At 46.9% G+C, this 22,458-nt stretch overlaps 2 protein-coding genes across 3 annotated transcripts in view; one reads left to right on the top strand and one right to left on the bottom strand.

Moving 5' to 3' along the window:
* CPNE2 (copine 2) overlaps positions 1 to 4,034 on the top strand; it is a 57,390-nt gene extending 53,356 nt beyond the window's left edge. For both annotated transcript variants that reach the window (XM_086469603.1, XM_086469604.1), the window contains 2 exons: positions 2,200 to 2,436; positions 3,465 to 4,034. In XM_086469603.1, coding sequence (XP_086325729.1) covers positions 2,200 to 2,436; positions 3,465 to 3,572 — 345 coding nt within the window. In that variant the 3' untranslated portion in view covers positions 3,573 to 4,034. The remainder of the gene's footprint in view (positions 1 to 2,199; positions 2,437 to 3,464) is intronic.
* Positions 4,035 to 6,997: 2,963 nt separating this feature from the next.
* PSME3IP1 (proteasome activator subunit 3 interacting protein 1) lies at positions 6,998 to 22,130 on the bottom strand. Its single transcript, XM_086469324.1, has 7 exons — positions 22,047 to 22,130; positions 18,937 to 19,082; positions 18,649 to 18,747; positions 15,044 to 15,165; positions 10,895 to 11,028; positions 8,883 to 8,947; positions 6,998 to 7,752 (listed from the first exon to the last, which is right to left on the bottom strand). The coding sequence occupies exons 2-7, from the start codon at positions 19,064 to 19,066 to the stop codon at positions 7,535 to 7,537; spliced, it is 768 nt and encodes a 255-aa protein (XP_086325450.1). The 5' UTR covers positions 19,067 to 19,082; positions 22,047 to 22,130; the 3' UTR covers positions 6,998 to 7,534.
* Positions 22,131 to 22,458: the final 328 nt, after the last annotated feature.

Raw genomic sequence — 22,458 nt, forward strand, 5'->3', positions numbered from 1 at the left:
GGAGTGACAGAGGGATTACACATGATTTAAGTCTCAGGGAAGGATTAATAAGCTTTGGGGAATTAAAGCACACCTTTCCAGCAGGGTCCCTGCATCCAAACCTCCCCTTTTCTTACTGCGTGCTGCTTAATGCTGCCTAATCCCTTCAAGTCCTGCTCATGCATGTGAGCCTAATTGCTGATATCGTTAGCAAATGATCAGGAATCACCCCCAAAGCCCTTGGTGGATTCAGAGATTGGCCATTTTAACAACAAAAAAGAGGAGAGAAAGGGGAAGGTGCTGCTGTGTTGATGTGCCAATGGAGACGCCAGCCTGGTCCCTGCCCCAGCAGCTCTGGTCACAGCTCGGCAGGCATTGCACCCCAGCTGGGCACCATGGCCGGAGTCCCCAAGTGCCACCAGCACTCCTGCCCCGCTGCCATTTACTGACACCACCAAAATTGTCATCGCTCCCTGGGGAATCTCCCACCGATGCTCTCATGCAGTGCCCGCTGCTCCCTTGCAAGTAACGATGCTCCCGGTGAGCTCGCCTCGCTGCAGCCCCCCGGGCTTCGAGGCTGAGCCCCAGCATCAGCTCTTATTCCACTTGGCCTCTGAAATATGTCGTGATAAACATTTGATGAGCTCTGCTCCCCCCTCTTTTCCTGCATACTTTCCAGCATTTTTCTCTGATCCTGTTATGGATTTCACAGAAAAAAAGGGAACAAAGGGAAATAGTCCTTTCTGGGTTTCCTCTTTTTGACCATGCACAGAGGTTAGGGGACGAAGGAGGGAATCAGCTTAAAGTCATTCCCATTGTCAGCTGCTGCCCTCAAGTTACTGGATCCCAGACAGGGTCAGGTCCCTGTCGCTGGTCCTGCTTGCAGTGATGACCAGTGCTGGCCACCACAGAGGACCATGCAGGTCTTCTGGAGCTTAGTCTTACCCTCCAGACTTGGATGTTGGGGTCCTGCTTTTCAGACCTACGTGTCCCCATGATTTGCTCTGAAAAATTCAGATTTAGGGAAAAAAATAAACCCTGGGCAGTGCTCTGCAAGTAGGGCTAATGCTTTGAAAGGGGTTGGGAAGGGGCTGGCTGCCTGCCCAGGCTCAGGAAAACCTCCTCACCCACATCCCCGGGTTGTGTTTAAGATCAACGCAGCCTCGTTTGTACTTGGAGTTTAGCACTGGAGGGTGTCGAAGGAAGATGACGCTTAGGAAAGATTTCAGGAGATGTGGGCTGGAGGAAAACCAAGAAAATGGGCTTGGGGCTGCATTCGCTCTCTTGCTTTTCCAGGACAGCTGCGCTAGTGGTTTTCAGAGGAAATGGAAAGAATGAGGAGAAGAACAAAGGGCTATTTAATGCGCTTAAGTGCTTGTTTTTGTCATTTCTCCAGCACACGCAAGCTGTATAATGTGCCAAAACTGAACCATTACTTTCTCTGGAGGTGGAGGAGATGGGCTTTTCAAGGGTCCACATGCCCCAGATTTGCTGAGCTGAGTCCAGCAGGATGGGCTGTTCGTCCATCCACTCATCCTCCCCCAGCTCTGCAGGACCAGCCTCATTGCCCTCCTTTCCCCACGGGAAGGGGAACGGGTGCTAATGCCGCTGCTCTGGCATCCCCCCAGCTTGCTAGTACACTCTGCATCCCCCCCTTGGTGTCTCCATGACCCACGGCTTTGTACAGGAGATGGGCAAGCCCTGAGTATGGGATGGGGCCCCTCGCCCTGCAACCCAGCGCTGGGATGCAGAAGACACTTCCCATTGGCGCAGGGACGTGCTGATGGGGACCACCCCGAATCGTGCCCTGCTGTGTGTGGGCAGGGGGAGATTTCATCTCCCCTGGGCTCTTGCCTGGCCCCAAACTCTTCCTGGCCGTGACACGGAAGCTCTGCACAGGTTGGTGGGGTTTTTTTCCACCATTAAGTACAGTAAATCAGTAAGTCAGCAAAATATTTTGGTGTGGGAGCTGATTTGTTGTTTGGTTATAATCTTTCAAAAACCAGGGGGAATGGGAGCACCTGAAATTTCTGTGTGCTGCTACGGGGGGGTGATGCCGGCTGTCCTGGGAAGTGAACATCATGCTCCCAAATCCCTGGGGGACCTGCCTCCCCCCAACACGTGGAGCATCCCGGCTGCTCACACCCTGTGGGCCCTGGCTGTGGTGTGAGGGTGCCCCGGCATCCCACTGGGTCTGACCATCCACCCTCCCCTCTGCAGCAATACTTCATCCTCCTCATCATCACAGATGGGGTGATCAGTGACATGGATGAGACGAGACATGCCGTGGTGCAGGCGTCCAAGCTGCCCATGTCCATCATCATCGTTGGCGTGGGCAATGCCGACTTCGCTGCCATGGAGTTCCTGGATGGGGACAGCCGGGTGCTGCGCTCCCACACTGGCGAGGAGGCCGTGCGCGACATCGTCCAGTTTGTGCCCTTCCGAGATTTCCGCAACGTGAGTGTGGGCAGCAGGGAGGGGATCACAGGCAGAAATAGGGTCTCAAGCCTGGAAATTACCCTCGAAGTGGAGCAAGCGCGGTAAAGGCAGACAGAGGCAAGAGGTGGAGGGCTGGCAGTCGCCTGCCTTACACCACATCCCTCGGTGATGCTCTGGCATGGACCACAGAAATCAGCGGTGCAGGCAGGGGCAACAGCACACCACATCTCCATAGTGTGCTCCATCTGAGCATCCCCCAGTCTCCACCAACCCCTGTCATTGCGAGGCAGGTGGGAGCAAAACCCAGTTAATTCTAGCAGGGTCCGTGTTCCCGCAGCAAGCTGGGGCGGTGCTGGGTGCACATCCCTCGCCGTGGTCTTGTGCCAGCGTCTCTCACTCAGGCCTCATCTGGCACCCATGAAGTGCCGTGTGCCGAGGGCCTAATGCAGAATTGCCCCTGCCCTGGGGGTGAGCCCTGAGCCCCCCCCGCCCTGGTCCCCTCCCAGCGCCTGCAGAAAAGGATAACACCGCCACCGGCCCTGCACTTGTCCCCGCTGCAGGATGGCTTCCTGCTGCCCACTGCCTGACCCACCATTGTGGGTTGGAAAAAAGTCAAGGAAGAAAAAAAAAAAGGGGGGGAAAAAAAAAACCCAGAATGAGACACAGTTCTCTGCCCATCTTGATCGGGCCGGAGTCAGCCCTGGGTCTGACACTGTTGCTGGCACAGTATTGGCAGAGGATGCAGAAAATCAGCCCGTGCTTCTCTTCCCTTTTTTTGCAACTAATCAGCGTCTTTCCATTTCACCTGCTGTTACTCAATACCTGGTTTTTCTAACCTACCGAGGATGTTTTAGTCTTCCCTACCTGTGAATTATCTCCTGGAGGGAAGGTGTAGCATAGAATTTAATAATCCCAGGTGTATAAAATGCTGGCTGCCAGGAGACTAGTGGGTATTAAATGAAACGTCACGGTCTGGAGTTGGGGACAGCCCAGGCACATCCCCTACAGCCATTCTTACACCCATGTTGGCTCACTTTCGCCTGCAGGCCCCCAAGGAGACCCTGGCCAAAGCTGTGCTGGCAGAGCTGCCCCAGCAAGTTGTGCAGTACTTCAAGCACCAAAACCTGCCACCCATCAACTCGGAGCCCGCGTAGAGCTGTGCCAGGCTGCGCCCTCTGCATGTTGCCGAAGCCTGTTGGTCCTACCGAACATGCGTGTTCCACATGCTTTTAAGAGAATACCCTCCCTGAAATACTTTGTACTTCTTAATTTAATTGCTAAGTTCTTAAAACGCATCCCAGAGAAGCGTCTGGATTCATTTTGTACAGTCCTGGCCCAAAGCAACACTAAGCGGCCAGGCCATGCCCTGGTCCTGCTCTGCTGAGTCAATTTTCAGTATTGAATGTACTTTGTATAATTTCAGTGGAACCGGATACAATTTTTACAATCAAAACTTGCTTTTTCCAAGCAATGAAATGCTTAATATATTATTGTCATTCAACAAACTGGTCATTGTATAGTTCATGTATCTGTGTTGTACCTGTACATGTCATGCTCTATGTTCATTTTTATACTGTGTACATGTTATATTTGTTATACTCAGGTTAATAAACAAACTTGGACATTTAAAACAAGGCTTTCCTAGGTGGGAAGGTCTGGGGGCACCTTACATGGTCAGCAGTGCTGGATGTTTGAGAGTCACCCTGACACGGGCTGTCCTGGTTCCCCAGCCCCTCACCCTGTGCTCAGTGTTTCTGCGTGCTGTGCCCTGGGACCAGCCCCAGGTCAGCAGTGGCAGCATGCCAGAGGGCAATTTACTGAAGGTGGAGGGGAATACAGATGCCCCAGGGAGGGCAGCGTCCCCTCACTCCCCCCCGTCAGCTCTCAGTGCCTGCCCGAGCCAAGGGCGGGGGTGGGGGCTGGACGGATGGGCACACACGCACACACACACGCGTTTGGGAAAATACCACAACAAATTGGCAAAGGGAGTTTTGTGGTTCATTGCTGCTTCATCTCTCAAGAGGATGGGCTGGGTAATTAAATCCTGCTCTCCAGCAGCTCCTTTGAGCTGCTCATCAGCAATGTACCATCTTCAGCGCTAATTGCTGCTTTCTTCTCTTGTTAACTAGATCGTGGTCTTTCAAGGCTGGCAGGTAGAAAGTTGAACATACTGCAGGGATCCCCAGCCTTACTCCAAACTCAGGGAGACTCGACCTCCCTTCTCTGCCCCCCCCCCAGCGAAAGTGCTGGTGGCGGGAGGTCAGTGTCTCTCTGTAAAGCCTGGAGCCCATTTGCATGCGCTGTGCCCATTGCCGCCAACCACCGCTAGCAACTGCGTGGTTGTCACCGCTGCCACTGAGTCACCAGCACGCAGGCTGCCCCATGCAGTCCCAAAGCATGGAGCCAAGGGCCAGGCCCCGAGCCAGCTCCTAGCTCCCATCCCTTGGGAGAGGCAGGACTGCTCAGTGAAGCAGTTGCCTTGCAAAGCCCCCTGGAAGGAAAGAAAACCCAACCAACACCACCCTTCTCCAACTGGAGAAGCAGTGGCTCATTTCAAAATAATGCTGTACACAGCTCAGCTTCCAGATCAAAGCCTGTGGCTCTGGAATATTTTTTTTTCCTTTCTGTAAGAGGACCTCACATGCAGCTGCACTAGCTAGTACACTCTTCTGCTAGTAGAGTGTTTGTCGGGTTTTTTTTAACACCTCTCTGAAGCTTTAACAGCTAGCACAGAAAACAAGCAGTTTCTGAAGCTGTCCCTGGGGAGGGGAGAGAGAATAGTCTTAAAAAAAAAAAAAACAACAAAAACCAAAAACCAAAAACCCCCAAAAAACAAAACAACAAAAATCTGCATCCACCACTGAACGAGAGTTGCTGGAGCCAGCCGCTCTCCAGCATGTCGGGCCTGGGGCAAGGTTACTGCCACAGCTGCCGTTTCCAGAAGGTCTGATTTATCCTCCATCCCTTGCACTCTTCATGTCCCAGCATGTCTCAGCGCACTTCAGTATTTTCATGTCAGATGGCTTTTGAGATGGCTTGTAAGAAGGTAAATGGGACAGACGGAGCAATGAGCTGGGACAGCTCTGCAGTGTGTTTACAGCGGCCAGGCCATGAGAACAGCAGAGGTGACTCAGACTCAAAGGCTTGTGTGAGCTAAAGGTGTTCCTCAAGTGCCCACTCCTGCTCTTCTGGGAGCAAGAGGAAAGCAGAGGGGGTCCCATGCTGGCTTTTACTGAGTAACGTCTCCTTCTGGCTGTGCAGGGTCCAACATAACCCCCTCCAGATCTCACCTGCAGCCCCTGTGGACCACCACCACCATCCCATCTGCCCACAACTGGCTGGCAACTCCCACTATCAATTGCTGTCGAAATCAGCCATTGTGACTGCAGCCGTGCAAAATATCCCTGAGAAAACGGCCTCAGTGTGCTTGCAGCCAGGCTAGGCCATTCTGACTCTAGAGAGAGATCGTTGTTTTAGCTTGATGCCAGGACAGGACACCTACACCTCTTACTCCAACTGCTCAAGGATCTTACAGATCCAACTTCCAAGAAAAATAGGCTTTTTTTTTTGTGCTTCCATTTCACTCCATAGCTAAGTACGATGAAAGTCATCGAGAGCAAAGCCTCAAGGAGGCAGCAAGAGATCTAGCTATTTTCCTCCTGAAAGCACCATAATTACAGCAGCTGGAGAAGAGGCAGGAGCAACTCTGGAGCAAACACAGGAGGTGCCAGGCAGCCCAGAACAGGGGAAGAATTACAGCGTGTTTGTAAAGATCTGACTGCAGAACAGGGTTGTGCAAACAAAAGGGTATTTGGCTAAGGATAGCTTCAGTGTGAGCACAACTCTCCTGGTTTCCTTTGGGAAAGTTCAACACTTAAACTAAGGCACAAATCCTACTAAAGACCTTCAGTTTCCAGGGCTTTTTACCCCAGCTGCTCTCATACAAGTTGCCCGGCGTCATGTGCAGGTAACCGCCCTTCGGTACGCACCCATGGGCTGTTTGCTCAAAGCGCAGCATGGTCCATAGAGCAGGACTGCTGCGAGGGAGGCCGTCACAAAGATATCTCCCCCCCTGAGCAGTCAAACTGAGCTGTTCCAACCCACCAACCTCCCATCAGCACTTCACAGTGGTGAAGAGGACGGGCCCTCAGCTTTCACAGCCTCCTTCTCGCTCATGCCTAGCTCCCCAGTCCACACCACCCATAACCCATGTGAGGTTTTTAACTCCAACTTCAAACCCCACTGACTGCAAAGGATGGTGGAGTTCTCCAGCTTCTGCACAAAGAGGTTGGGCTGAACGGGGGAATCCCACCCGCTCTGGATTCATGCTCTTCAGGAAACTGCTGCAGAAAGGCTGAACAGCCTGTCAAGCACCAGTGCGGGAGCAATGGCCTGAGAGCAGAACAGCCAACCGCAGCTCCTCTGAATTCGCTCAGAACAAGTTTTCCAGCACCACTCTGCGTTTGCAGGAGGCTGGCCTGCACTTCTCCTGGATGGCAGTTTGAGGAAGGGTTGGGTAGAGCAGAAATTGCTTAATGGAATGGGAACAATTATGAATGGCACAAGCGGAGATAAAAAAAAAAATGCATTCAGAATGTCTTTAATCATGTTACACTAAAACTTCTTTACAGTGTCATGGCAATCTACACTTCACCATCTGCTTGATTTTTGTTCTGCCCCCATTTCTCAAATACAGAATAAAAATGACATTTTAAAACAGAACACACGGCTGTTTCTACAAGACTCCACCGCTTCAAGTGAGTATTTTGTGCCTGTTAGTCTTGTATAAACTTCATAGATCACCAGAATTCTTTCTTTCCGTAAGAATTTTAAAAGATAAAGCTCTCTCCTCCCTACCCTCAGACCTTCATGACATTACTAGGTGTGCCTTCTGCTTTAGGATGGCAGCCCTTCTTCCAGGCTCAGTGTGCACCCCAGAAATGGAAAGCTGGGGGGTAAAAAAAAAAAAGATACAATGAGTTATTTTAGGAGTATCTGAGTGTATTAAAGTCGAGAGGTAAGCTAGAAAGATTATATTTGGGGCAGAAGGACGCATCAAGCATCCATCGGGGCTTTGGAAGGTACTCTGCACTACATTACACATGGAGGGATTTTGTTATGGACCATCAAAGAAACTGTTGCTACGAAAGACAGAAGAGACGATCTTTCCAGTGGAATTAATAGTGCCTTCGCTGTCCGAGCTGGACTCCGAATCACTGCTTCCTGAGTAGGCGCCCAGGCCAGGCAGGATCCCAATGCACACGGCTGCCGAGGGACAGTGCACTGCGGAGCCGCCCACCGAGCTGCTCCCCAGGGGAACGCAGGATGGTTTTTCTGAAAGAGAGGTACCTCAGTCAAAAAGGAGAGCACAGGGAAAGGCTTTTAATCAGCCCAGGAACTGCCACGTGCCGTTCACCTGCTATCGCCACATCAGCGCCAGATGAGTGCAGGATTTAATTAAAGCATAAGGCAGCTTTATACTGCAATAAAGCTATTCTGACAGGAAGGACTTGCTACCTCAGGGGATTTTTATTTTCCTCTCATCACTACTTTAAGCCCAGCTCTATGCTGGCATTACAGATATTTATTCTAAAGTTGTCAGTTTGATGCTTGTCAAGTACCAAACCCACTAAATAAGAATAAATAGCTCTGTTTTGTGTAATTGAATAATTTTTTGCATAGCTGGGGAAAAGTTTTATTCCATCATTCTGCTAGTCAACGTCTCCCATCTTCCACGGCTAATTAATTATTTCCAGTGTTCCGAAGGTTTACTGAACTGAAGGAGACTCAGGAAGCAACTTGGCTTGTCATTACACAATGGCAGCTCACCCTGTTTGTGTCACAGTATCTCGACAGCAAGTCAACTGCAGCCCTGACAGCTAAGACTGAAATGCAACTTAATTTTTCTGCTTAGTTCCGCATAATTTTCTGGAACAAATTTGTTTCAGGATGGACAAGATCACTTCATAGCATGAAAAGCTCACAGTGGATGTACACAAATACATCAAATGCTGTCGTGAAGAGGAAGGGGGTGATCCGTTCCCCATGTCTCCTGTCAACAGAACAAGCACTAGGCTCGAAATGCAGCCAAGGAGACTCCTATCAGTTATCAGGTAAAACTCTTTAAAGGTTAAATCAGTTAAGCGTTAGAATAAACTGCCTAAGGAGGGGGCACAATCTCTATCTGAGGAGATTTAAAAGCAGCTTAGACAAACATCTGTCAGGGATGGTTTAGGGAGGGGACAGACTGATAACCTACAGAGGTTCCCTCCAGCCCCGTGAAGGCTGTCAGCGCCTGTAGCTACCACTTCTACCACTTTAAGGGAGAACATGCCAAGGGCAGGCCGCGCTGTCTTGCATAACGAAGGAGCAGAAAAGCAAATCCTCTATCAGATTTAACACCAAGTCAGTTGCTGTTCAGGTGAGAGACAGGCAGCTTCCCACATGCAGAAATCAGGACATACCTTGATTCTTTTCGTCATGATCAGTATCTAGTTTCAACCTCTTCACGCTGTTACCACCATCTGAACTGTGGAAAAAAATAAGAAAGTGTCTTGTTCCTCATAAGCAACCACTTAATCACTGAGAAGGTCAAGTCCCATCTTTGCCCCAAATGCTACAGCAAATGTCAGCAGGATCCCCTGACGACCACCACCATGTCTAGCTGCTGTCAAATGGGGCTCTTGGAGAACATGCTGGATCCTAGAAAGAGTCCACACCTACGCTGCAAGCATCTCCTGTTAACCCGGGACACAGAAACACGCCTCTGGGAGTTCAAGTCAGACCTCTTGCGCAGCAACCCAGAGCTGCCTATGCAGCTGCAAGTACCCCCCAGGAGATCAGGAGCAACTACTTGAGCTTCAGACAGCCCACATGACCACAGGCTTGCACATGCGGATGATCACCACGCTTGCTGGCGCAACACCTGTGTCTTTTCTTTGCCAGGGTTTCCTTCCCCTCCTTCAAGCACCCAGAGAGCCTGTTAGAAAACCCCTAGACATCTTGCACCCAGTGAGAAGCCCAGGAGGTTTTGCAGCAATTCACAGGCAGCTGCAGCATCTGACCTAAAAAAGAAAGGGGTCCTTTTTGGGTCCAAAGCGGTGGTGGGGAAAAGGACCGTTCCCTGGACTTCTTGCATGTTCCCAATCCTAAGCCATCCACATAACCAAATGCTTCCCAGCTTCAGCTGTGATGAACTAAGGCAATGCAGTATGAGCATTTTTATGCATTAACTCTTTCCTGTCCCTGTCAGAACATGCAGTGCAAATGAAAGATTCTTCTGTGTGGGGAGGTTTTAATAGTAAGACATCCTTTACAGGGAGCTACAAAGCTCAGAGAGCAGATGTTGAGCTCACACTACACTCGGTTTTGGCCAGTTTGCGATGAAAGATAAGATGGCAAAAATAAGAGACTGCAAGTCTGTGATGGCACTGACATATCAGTTAAGATGCTCTCTTCAAACAGATGCCATCTGCAGACTTTAGATGTGCCATTAAGCACATGCCAGCTCATTCTCTACATCCTACTGGGTTCAGTACTGCTTGTTACAAGAAAAAAACATTGTTGGCTGCTTGTTATCAGTTCAGGGTTTTTCTTCTCTGCTTTTCAAAAACCCAAACAACTACCCAACTCCCCCCACACACATTAGATGGTGTAAGTGCTTACTTCAGTTTTCAGACATGTAATTACTGCTGAACTGGGAGCTAAACATCACCCTACAAGATAAGCTTCTAAAATAATCTCTCATTTTCTGGGACAGATTCAAAAACACTGACTGAATTTTGAGATGTCAGTAATCATCTTAAGTATTAGACGACTCATCTGTGGGAAATAAGTCTGGTCCCACATGCCTGCTTTCTCCATAACCTGTAGCACACCAGCAGCTGCGTTCACATGCCAAGAACAAAACAGCAAACAGATCACAAACCCAGCCGCCATCTCCCTGGGACGGAAAGGATGTTGATGTACCAGTGCAAACCAGCAAGGAACAAGGGAAATTTGCCTGATGCCCTCAGGATCAAATTGGTACACAAAACTCCTCTCTTGTAACCTATGTCTCCCCCTTGCGGCCCTCAGCGGCAATTAAAACAATCCATTTTAGACACCGGCAAAAATCGGCGGAGAAATTACGCAAACCTGAATGAATTACATGAGCGAGGTGACACTGATATCTACAAACAGAGATGTAAAACAGATTCCCTCTAGATCCCCAAGCAGGATTGCCCAAGCCTGGCAGGCCAGAATGAAGAGTCTACTCGCTTGCTTTACACACGCTTATCTATTTGAATTGCTTCATGTTTTTCCCACAGTTTGTGAGAGCCTATAGAAACAAGGCTGGCCTTTTCTTATACCTCCCCCCTTTTTTCTTTAGGGCTAAGGTTCACACCTCACTCTCTGAAGGCAGTTTTGGCCTGCCTTCCTTTACACTGCTAACTGGGTTCCGTTCCTCAGGAATTTATAGAGGTGTGAAACTAACCTTCTGTGTTTCACAGCTCCTGCCAACAGCTTCGCCTGACAGAATTTGTTCTTGCTTTCCATTGACTTCACGGGCAATTTCTTCTCAGTTTCCTTCTTTGGGTCCACACTGACTCCCACTTTGGTGAGAGTGCTGTGAATTAAGGGTTAAGGATCAACCAGGAAGGAACGGAGAGAACAAACACTTCCTCTCTGATATATTTAGCCATCCCTGCTGACAGCAGCAACCGAAGTTCATTCACATATTCTATCAAAATAAACTTATTTGTAATGACATTTAGCTCTAACCTTTGCCCAAGACAGAAGAGACTTCACCCTCTGGGTTCAGAGCTCTCTCAGATATCAATACCAGCTCTCCCTGTACAGACATCCAGGCAGCAGACTAGGAGCTGCTTTTCCACAGCTGGAAAGGTGCAACACATGACACAGCCAGCACCCATAAACATACCCATCGTCCTGTCTTTTCCTAAAGGTCTTAGAAAAACCAAAAGTCAAAAGTTCTGGCTGAACCGCCAGGGGAAAAAAAAAAAAAAAAAAAAAAGGCAATGCAGTACTTTCCCCATCTACAGGGATCAACGCATTTGCAATGCAAATGTGCTGCTTCAGCCCCTAATCCTTACCAAAAGCACTAAGCAGCAATATGTTCCTTCCTCCCTCCTGGGCTCACTTCCACTCCTCAAACCCTGCTTTTGCTGAGCCCAGCAGACTTCAGCCTGCCAGAGCAAACCAGTTCAGTTTGCTGTATTGGTACTCGTCACTAACTCTTCAGCTCATCTCTTCAGAAGGGCCCCAAAGCTGTTACTGCCCGCTGGAACACCAGCCCCAAGACGAAGGAGACATCTGATTAAGGGTCCATGTGGTCCAAGATTCACCCAAAAAAGACTGTGACTGCACTGCACAGAAAAACTAAGTAGCTTAAAAGAGTGTTAGCAAGGTGGGATGCAGCTGAAACCTATAATGAGGTGGAGAAGCTTAAGCAGGTTCTCAAATGGGATAAGGAGCTTGGTCTGTTACTAAGGTGCACTCACTCTGCACACACAGTGAGCAGGTCTTCTTCTGTGGCAAGATCTGGTCCCATCCCTGGAAATGGTTAATGTCCAGCTCTATCTGATGAAGTGAGGTCTGTCAAAGATCCTGCTTGTTAATGAGGTGCCAGAGGAGTCACAAAATCTGCAAAACTTTTAAACTGCACATAGCAAAGGCAAATTGACCTAATTTAAAAGGGAATTTGTTTATAACCCTAAATGAAGCTTTCTATCGGTTTCTTCTCCAACTACAGTTCCACTCATCAGGTGCCATAACCACAAGCTGGAGATTCACAGGTGCCCCAGTTACTGCAGACAAATATTGGATAGCGAATTCACATTGACTGATGATGTATTCGAAGTTGTAGGTTCTTTCCCCTCACTGAACATCTCCAAATAAGACCTCTTACACCTTCTTTGGAAGTGACACCCTCAAAGTCTCCAATCACTTTACAATTCCGAGTGTTCAGATGCCATTCCTTATTTGATTTTCCCATGGATACAGCAGTAACCAAGGCTGCTCTCCACCTCAACTGAAAGTCTTCTCAGTCAAAACCAGACTGTTCACATTATTCACTTTTTAAGGTGGCACAGGAGTGCCATCCTGTGGCTATCACAGCAATCTGAAAGCTCATTGTGTCGAACACGGTTTGATATTGCAACACACAACTCCACACGCTGCAGCGTTCAACCTCCACATTCAGGTTCATCACCTTGCTATATTCCAATACTGCACTACAACAGCCAGCTGAGGAATCAAAGACTTTTCTTTTAGGATACCAAATGACAGACTTTTCACTTCCACCCAGGGTGCCATTCTCCCAACACTCCTCAGCTACCACGGACACAGCACATTTTTAACACAGATTTTGTTTTGCAGCGTTTTTGATGCCATTAGCAAATGTAACACTAAACTTAGCCAAGAAGCGTCCTCTCTCAGGAAGACTACATTAGAAATAAACCTCTCAATCTTAAAAAAAGCTGTCCTACAGTAAAGCCTGCTTCTTGGAGGGGGACTTTTCCTAAATTTACACAGTATTTAAGACAAAAGGATGTTGTTCTTGAACAATTCTTGCAAACAGCTTAAAAAAAAAAATCTGTAAATCTTTAAATACTGTCAGACCAGTGGGGTCTGGATAGGTTAAGGAGACAAAAACCTCTAGTTGTTCATGGAGGAGGAAGTAAAATTCCTATGCATCCATGCATATGAATTTCTTATGCTCGAGAGCACATTAAAATAGTCCAAGGCATGTTTATCCTTAAGATAGATGATTTCATGATTGTTCAACCTAAAAAATGAAGAAAAAAAATGAAAGAATAAAAGCTCAGTACTTGGATACTGATGTAGGCTTTACCATGAAAATAATGCCTCTGGGTACCTTCAAACTGGATGTTGTACGAGGAAAAAGATCAAATAACCAAACCCACTGGGCTGACGTTCCTTTTATTAGTTTGGAAGAGCACTTCAACAGCACCTACAGATCCAGCACGTTTACCTAGTACCCACTGGGTTTTGTCACTGCAGTGATTATTAGTAACAACCTGCAGATGCAAAACCACCTTTTGTGTTTTAAAAGACCACCACCAAAAATTTCAAACACACGAGTCATTTTGCAAGTTGCTCTGACGTTGCTTGAACTATTATGGGCAAAACTTCATTTTCTCATGAGATAAGGCAACTATAAACCATTCTCCCTCCCTCTGCCCCATCACCATAAGTTCTAGTTTAATTTACAGCAAGACTTCAGATCGAGAGCTTGATGATATTAGTAAGACTGCAAAGACTGAGGTTAGATGGCCTGTACATCTTGAACACGCCCTGCTCAGTAAATTCAGGGATCAGTGTGTTATGTGGCTAATTCAAGACCATGTAAGATTCCCTCTGGGCTGGTATGGTTCACCCCAGACGTTCGTGACCTAACTAGAGCTGTCAGCTGCTTCCACAGAACAATCTTACACTGCACGTCCCTGCATCAGCCAGACCTGCAAGCAACCATCGCCGAAACTAAATATATCCCATGAACATCCCCTTACTAGATCCAACAAATCAAGAAAATATTCCAAATCCGTCAACCAACTACAGCCTGTTTCTGAAGTAAAAAAAATGCACTGGTACTGCTTTTTTGTAAACGCATTACTGAGAACTCAGATGCTCTGCACAGAACACATGCTCTAAGTTGTAAATCATTAACTAATACAAGGTAACCAGATCTTTGTAGCGCTGGCACTATTCAGCTTTATTTGCTGACTGGTTTTGGTCACCTCCTTGTGTCCACAAACTCTTTCATTGATACTAAAGCATCCTTGAGAACTTGTGCTTTGTTCACTGATGACTTAAAAGCAATGGTTTTCACTAGGAGGCAAAGAAACCATCAGGCTCTGCACAAATTCAGTAAGCCTCAAAAAACAACATTTAACTTAGCACAGAAATCCTCAAACCATTCCACCTCCCTTGACTGGCACTGATTAGAGAGAAAAAGCATCCTACATTATTTTCCAGCACATCTTCACATTTAACAGCAATGCCAAACTGTCCTGCTCTTAGTACTGCCTAAAAGTCTGTATTACCCAAAGGGGCTGAGTCTCCATGGGCACTGATTTCTGCACAGACGTATTTAATTTGTCATCCTGCAGTTATCAGCAAGGGAGAAAGTAGCTAATACCTCCAGAAGAATAACAGAGAGAGCAATTCAAACATTATTTCAAACAGGTTAAAACCAGGCAATATGCCATTACAAAAAAACAAACAAGAACATTCACTTTTCAATAAGAAGGCAAAAGCAAAAGACTAGAAGTAACAGGCTGGTTTTCCTTTATGTTCTCTTTCTCATTTTAGCTGTGGTATTTCATGCCCTCAATAACAGAAAAAAAAAACAACTAAAACCCCAAACAATCGGGAGGGGGAGAAGGAAAGAAAAGTACTAAAGACATGTGGGGGTTGAGGGGGAGGGAACATCAAACATTACAGTGGGAGATCCAAGCTCCAATGAGAACATTAATCTTTAAAAGCCTATCATTGTACATGTTCTGTAAAGCAGTTTTATAGAAAGAATGTCAACAAATAAAACTACAGGCCAGTCTCTTCTCCTCTATGTAACCGCCAGCCATTTTAATGCAAAGGATATTCTGTATTCATTTAGTTCTTTCAGCTCTTCTTCTCTTCGTTGCTTTTCTAGTAGCTCCTGCTGTCGAGAAACCTCATCAAGGAAATGCGTCTCATCTTCATCTAAGCCTCTTACCATATTTTCTGAATAAAGAAAAAGGATGCACATTGATAAGCTAAAACCGCTTAGGGAGCAGCCATTTATTCTGCGTTACTTCGCCAGTCTCTTAGAACATTTTCTGATGGTTTCAAACTGCTCCATAAATGCAGGTAAGCGTCCACATCTCACACACATTTCTAATACTGCCGAGGTAGAATGCTGTGCACAAAGTCACTGGGAACACGGGGAGCAGAGTCCTGGGTGACTGAGTGAATCAGGTACTCCAGCAGTCATGCTGCTGGGCCAAGAAAAGGTTACAAAGCAAACTCCACAAGCTCTCTGCTGGATTCTGTAATTAAGGAGTAAAAATACTTCCCAGTTAATGATACCAGATGCTAACAAGCCAAAAGTCTTACACGCTCAAGCACACAAACTACAACAAACTAACACAGTGTGAAAGCAACGCTATTACCACAGAGAAAATCATGACACAGGTCACAGGAAGCCATGAAATGCTATTGGACTTGCTGATATGATTAAGGGAAACGGACCCAGTTTTCACACAAGCAGTCTTTCTGCAGTTCTGAAACCGGTTACACAAAACAAGGAACAACCACATTAAGCAATGATACATTTGTTGCTTTGGTTTCAGACACCGAATTGAACCCTGTGTCCTCAGAATCTGTTCTTACACCAGCCACTAACTGGGAAAAAAATGCATTACTTCTGCCCATAAATCTTGCTTAAAGATAGTAAGTACATTTCCTTAAAGGCAAACAATTAGTAAATTAACTGAGATTAACATGCTTTTTTTTTAAAAAAAAAAAAAAGTAGAAGCAAGACAATTCCTAACTTCCAAATAAAACCAAATTCTTTCTAAACATGCTACCCTACTTTAAGGAAAGTTCACGATAATGAAGGTCTTATATTTTCTGTTCTGCATATGTTCAATGTCTTTTAATCAAATCATTTTGTTAGAAAGGTAATAAAAAATATTTTTTTAGAAAGACCAAATGTTGCTGTTTGTAGACACCCACAGAAATCTTAACCCAAACATCACATTTAACCTTCATTAGAGTTTAACTCTGCAAAGGGATTTTTAGGCTTTTACATGAGGTGGTTGTATTTTTTTTTAATCTTCACCCAAGCCAAGTCCCACTCACTCCCATGGCCAGCTAAGAAATCCATTTACACTGATTAATTAGCAAGCCTCTGCCTTTGACGGAAAAAAAAGCTCTAGAAATCAATTATTATTTGAAGCTACTTTTTAAAGGCTGATCCCTACTCTTTCCAACTCTAAGAATGCAGAGCTCATCCGTAAATCTGTGGAGTAACTTGCAGCATTCACTACTACTGCTGAGGGCCCCTTCAAACGGCACAAGCAGTGAAACTCTGGACATTTTTTGAAGCGAGTGACATGAATTCATTTCACTCTCTGCCTGCCTGATCTGCAAACTAAGAGAAGCAGCCGTAGAGATCCTTATGGTGACATCACTGAGCCTCGCTACTAAACAGTCTGCAGCAGGTTTTGTTCTCTGGGTTAGCAGGAATCTGTTATTCTGCATGGGCTGCCTTAAAAGCAGCGGTTGCTTTACTTCTCAGTTATCTCCTCTCAGGGATGCATCTCATTCCAGTATTTGGTTTACAAGTTTCCTGAACCAAAGGGAAGACAAAGACGTTGAAGATCTCATGCAACTGGGCAAAGGAAACAATTAATTTAGACAGTTATTGGAAGCCTTTCCCATCCAGGTTGACAGCGGTCAGCTTTCTGGTGGCTACTTGGACAAGAACTGCTTAGCCGTATTACCAAAGATGACTTGGATCAAAAGTTTACTGAAGCAAACTGGAAACTCTCCAGCTGGAAAGAATCCTGTAGGTACAGTTGGAAACTTTAACACCTTAGTGCTGCTATCTGTACTTTCCATTGATCACCACTAAAAATACAAGTGAAACATAAGAGAGAGGAAATAACTTTCACATATCCTTACTTTGGTTACCATAATTGTTCAGAAAGAAAATTTTTAAAGTTGCATTTTAGAGAATACTAGTATTAATTTTCATTTCAAACGCTACAACAGCCTACGAAAATCACTTCACTTTGAAAAGGAAGACATTCTCGCCATGCTGAATAACCTAGCAGAAAGAAAAACTGCTAGTCTCTATATCGGCTTTTATCTACACAAAAGGTTTAGAGTAACTAAGTTTGTGTGTTCATGCAAACACAATTCTTCAGCACTAAGGTGTTCTTCCTCCCAAGACCCAGCATCAGTTCTGACTGACCAGATGACAGGGCACTAAACTTGTTTCCTACTCCTCCAAAGTTCCCATGGATAGAAAAAATACTTAGGAACATTTTAAGGCAAATTCAAGCATATCAGGGAAAAAATCTCGTCACAAGTGGCCAAACTGGGCTGAACTCTGATGAGGCAAACTAGCGGTCCATGGTTCACACAGCACTAATCTTTAGGTAGTCAGTTCTCCCCACTTACCTTCTCCCAAAGAAATCTGGCTACAGGAATGATTCTAAAAGCATCTGCTACAAAACAGGAAAGGCAATTGTGGCAAACAGTAACACACTCAACAGCATCTGCAGGGGCAGGGAGTGGTACCTAGCAGGACTCAAAGACCGTGCCACTGTTAAAGGTAAAACATAGCTTTGTTGCGTTGCAAATACAAGAGAAATTCTAGTCAGAATCCAGGAGCCTAAAGAACGTAATAGTTTGATAGTAAGGCTTCCAGCTAAAGAAGGAAAATCAATAAGAACCCACCTTAAAATGGAATCCCACAGTATCATCCTTATTTCTCTTTAGACAGAGCAAATACCTCCCTTTTTCTCAAAATGGTTGACTAACAATTTTCTAGTTCTCATTATCATCTTTGCACTCAGCAGCACATATACAGGTGATACAATGCAAAGGATTTTTCTATAAAACCAGAAATTCAAGCATCAGTAGAAATTAGGTTTCCATTTCATTAGAAGAGTTTAAACATCTACTTTTTGAAAAATTAATACCTGCATGTTTACTCCTTCCAAATAGTAATCTTGAGCCTCAAATCACTTTTGCATCAACTAATTACGGCTTGGAAATGTAACAGCTGCTGGAACAGGATTTTTCATTGATTCAAACAGAACGGTCTTGTGTAAACACATGAGTTCAAGAGCCACAAAACCACGTTACATTTCCACTTTTCCGTTGACTGGTATCAGGGCTTTTTTTTTAATTTAATGTGCAAAATAAGCCTAGCATTCCACACTTTACAGGAACGCAGCTTCATAACTGCAAGCAACTTTTGAGTTTTGCATGGGTGCAGTGTTGTCTCGGTGTCCAGGACAACATGTTAGCTGCAGGAACACCTACCATCCTTGAAAAACGTAAGATTTCAACAGCACTTTTCTGCTTTTCTGAAGCCTCTGTTTATCTCTCAGCGAGGCAGACAAGACACACAGATATGTCCCTTAGGTGTTGAATAAAGCTGTTGCACAGTTTGCTGGGTTTCGGTTCAAAATAGTAACTGCTGGTTCTTACTGAATTTAAATTGCTCCTCAAACTCCTGCTGCTTCTTTTCTCTCTGTTCCTGAAGTCTTTCATACAACGAACGTGGGTCATACGCCTCCTCTGGGCATTCTGGAAGGAAGGAACAAATCAGGAGATGAGACCATGTTAGAAATACTAACTCCCTGACAGTATTTAGTTCCTTCATGTAAAAACCTTTTGAACTTGTAGAATACAAGTTATTACCTTTTAGCTCTGTTTTCCACAAAAGTGAAATATTCTCGGATCTCTTTCCTACAATTATTCAAATCTATCCCATACCTTCTGGATCCTCAGGTTTTCGGACCTTTTCCCATTCCTCTTGCCTTCTCTTTCGCCGCTCCTCTAGCTCCGACTCAGACACAAACCTCTTGTTAATCACAAGGTCAGCAGTACCATCTCCCCCATCCATTGTGGAACAGCCCGTCCTAAAAACACAATATGAGAGACACTGTGGGCTTGATTTCACTTATCAGTGCATGAGACATCACCACACATCCTGAAAAACAGGCCTGCTGCACTCCTAATAACTAAAAAGACCACTACAGAGTAAGTATTGATTGAGATACCGACTCACCGCACAACTGCTGAGACAAACAGCACCCCCTGTTACTCGTTTTTTACTCTTTTTCATAATTACATCTTCCTTGTTTGTTGTCTGCCTCAGGCTGCTCTTCTAAAAGTCATATTTTAATGGAATTTTCCCCACCCTGCTTTGGATTTACCTTCCTTAAATAAATATTTAAAAAAAAAAATAATTAAAACTCCACACCTACACTCACATCCTTCTATTTCAGTTCTTACAGCTTTCTGCTCTGGGGCAAGGATTTGACCCTTTGCTCTCACTTTACCTAAGTTTTTTTCACCCATCCTGTGAAAACTCAAGAAAGCTTGCCTGTTTTCAATGATTTGAATACATAGTTATAAGTGCTTACTAGAATTTAGCAACTAATCTCTCTAGCCTTCAAAAGCATTCTGCACCTCTCTGCAGCTCTGGGGAGAGCTAGGCTTGGACAGACTGTGCTGTCAGGGTTACACAGAGGTGCGGGAAAGAGGGAATTTCCTTGGGCTAAGACGGGGCGGGGATTAGAAGACAGGAGCAGCACTTCTGACCAAGCAAGCAGAGCCCCTCTCACCCAGTACACCCACCCTCTGCTTCAAGAGGTCCCAACACTGAGCACTGGCCAGGTCCCTGTTTCAATACTCGGTGCAGGGTGAAGGTGCTCCAAGGAGTGATGCTAAGAAGGAAACTCATGGTCTTGATACCTGTAAGCCCAGGATGAAACAAACTGCTTGTGCTAGTCCTCAGTGTCTCACTTCAAGATTTATTCTGCCAGCTCCATGCTACAGAACGAGGCATCAATGCCTATTTTTGTTTCTTACGCCAAGCCTGTGTATGCAAGTACAGCCATCGATTTAAAGTCATGCTAACCTCACGCTTTTGCCTAGTTTCATCTTATTGCCTTGGTATAACTTCAGCAAGTACCTCAAGGACTACAGACGACTGCCCCCTGCACCGCCAAGCACCATCCATTTAGGATCTCACCCTGCCGGCATTTCAGCACTGGAAGAGAACCCAGAACACTTCCTCTTCCAGGGAGTGAGGGAGGGATGTGGTAACCCAAATAATGGAAGGAACCAGTTTAGCATCCTTCCTTCGTACCACAAGGAACTGCTCCTGCAGGACGCAGAGTCCTAAAATTCCTACAAAAACTAATGCTTTTTGCGAGTTATTGTTTGTTTGTAATACAGGTGACAAACTGAGGCCTCAGGAAAGACCCAGGTTAGAGCACTGGACAGATATTTATTACAGCATTCTTAAGGTGAGAATTCTCAAAAGACGACAAAAGGATTTGCTTAAGAATTGGGGAAAGGAAGGACAGACCAAGGGCTGGTGATTTTCTCTTTTTATTATTATTATTTTTACTTTTCTTTCTTTTGTTTCTTTTTTAGTATCTAACAAAATTCCACCCTAAGACAAGTGCAGTTTCCAAAAAGCATGGAACACCCGCTCTTCGAGTGTCATTTCTGAAGGTGGTTCAAGCTGGAAACCTATAGAGAATATGAAAACTGAATCTCCCTCCTGAATACAGGTCCAAAGCATGAGGCCTACCCAAGTGCTGTATAAACAAGATGACCTCGTTTGCCAGTTGTGCCATCTCAACCTGTCCTTTTAGAGAGGAAACAAAAGGTTCCAATACGATGGTGACAGAAAGCCATAAAAAAAAACTGAGAGGGATTCAGCAAGGGCACAATATCATCTAAAGCCTTCAACAGCAAACCACCTGCCTCCTGGATCAGCCAGTTCACTTAGACAATATATTTCACAATACCTGAAATGGATTAAGGTTGAATTCTGACTTGACATAGCCACAGCACTCTCACTACAGCCCTGGAAACTGGTGTCTGATTAAAAACCATTTCAGCAAATAACAACTTTACTGGCAACCACATCCTGGGGCACAAAGATGGGGTGAAAAAAAAACAAAACAACTAAGCAGCATCACATTTAAGTTGACTTGCACTTACAAAGTTTGCTAATCTTGTTGTATTCTTTGTGCTCCCCCACCTGAAACACACACAAAATCTTCCAGACCAGACAAAACACACGTGTTTGGACACTGTCCCCTGTTTGCCAATGGTTTTGCCCAGCAACCGTATTCTATAGAGCAATACGCTGCCATTGTGACAGAAGTTTATGTCACAGCTGTAAACTTCACCTCTTGATACTCACAGATGGTAACATTCCCAGGATCGAAAAAATAAAACTTCACAGCCCTCGCCGCCACCTAGGCTGGGACAGATCTAGAGCAGAGACAACGGCTGCAGCTTCCAACACATTCAGTCCCCCCTTAAATAACGGGTTCCTCCACCATCGCCGCAACCGATCGGGTAGCGCTCCCCGCACCCCCGCGCCGCGCCCGATAAAGCGCTAGGCACCGGGCCTGGAGCCGCCCTGAAGCCAGAGGGAACGAGGCGCTCCCCACCGTGGCGGACTCAGTCTGAAACCCGCCACCGGGGTCCGGCACCCGCTACTAACGGTAGCGCTCGGAGCCGGTGAGCCTCCCGGGCGCAGGCCTAGCCGTGCGGGGCCGGGGCCTGCTCCCAGCCCGCGCCGCCGAGCCCTCACCGCGACCTCCCCTCTCGACCTTCCTTCCACCTACTCGCTCCGGGAGCGGCCTCCCCCCACGCTCCGGCCCCCGGCCCGGCCCGCCGCGCTCGCAGGGCCCAGACTGGGCCCTCTCCGCCCCTGCCCCCAAAGGGCCCCACAGCCCAGCCACGGCCGCGTTCCCCGCCGCGCTCGCAGAGCCCCCGACCCCCGCCCCAGACCCTGCCGCCCACCGGGGCTCGGGCCGCCGCCGTCAGCACGTATCACCACCGCCAGCACGTACCACCACCGCTACCGGCCTATTAGAGCGAGACACACAGCCCAGACCAGAGCGCCGCCATTGATCCCCGCTCACAGGCCCGCCCCGGTTCCCTCGCCGAGGCCAGTCGCCCCGCCCCTTCCGCTCGCAAGCACCAACCGAGTGACCTCTTCCTCAGACGACCCCTCCCCCCCGGTAGCAAATCCTCGCCGCTCTTACGGAAAGCAGAGGAGCGCGCGGGAGAGTTTGCTGACAGGAGACGTCAGGACGGCCCCGCGCCTCGGTTGGGCGAAGCGCTCGGACCGGGGCGGAGGCCGGGGGCTGGGCGAGTCGCCCGGGAGACGGCGGGGGGCGGGGCCAGGCGGGGCGGGGCGGGACTGGTCGGTGTGTGGCCTCCATCTTTCAGCCGTGCGTCGCCGCGGCACAAAGGAGCGGA

Source organism: Leptosomus discolor, chromosome 8, assembly GCF_034619465.1.
Source record: "Leptosomus discolor isolate bLepDis1 chromosome 8, bLepDis1.hap2, whole genome shotgun sequence".
Taxonomy (NCBI): Eukaryota; Metazoa; Chordata; class Aves; order Leptosomiformes; family Leptosomidae; genus Leptosomus; species Leptosomus discolor.

Bases quoted from the DNA above. Each gene is read 5' to 3' on its own strand.
- PSME3IP1 (XM_086469324.1), bottom strand. From the start codon at position 19,066: ATGGATGGGGGAGATGGTACTGCTGACCTTGTGATTAACAAGAGGTTT. The intron at 15,166-18,648 runs GTAAGAACCAGC...TTCTTTATTCAG, and splicing joins TGAGGAGCAATTTAAATTCA to AAAATATGGTAAGAGGCTTA. The intron at 7,753-8,882 runs GTATGTCCTGAT...CCTCTCTTTCAG, and splicing joins TCATGACGAAAAGAATCAAG to AAAAACCATCCTGCGTTCCC.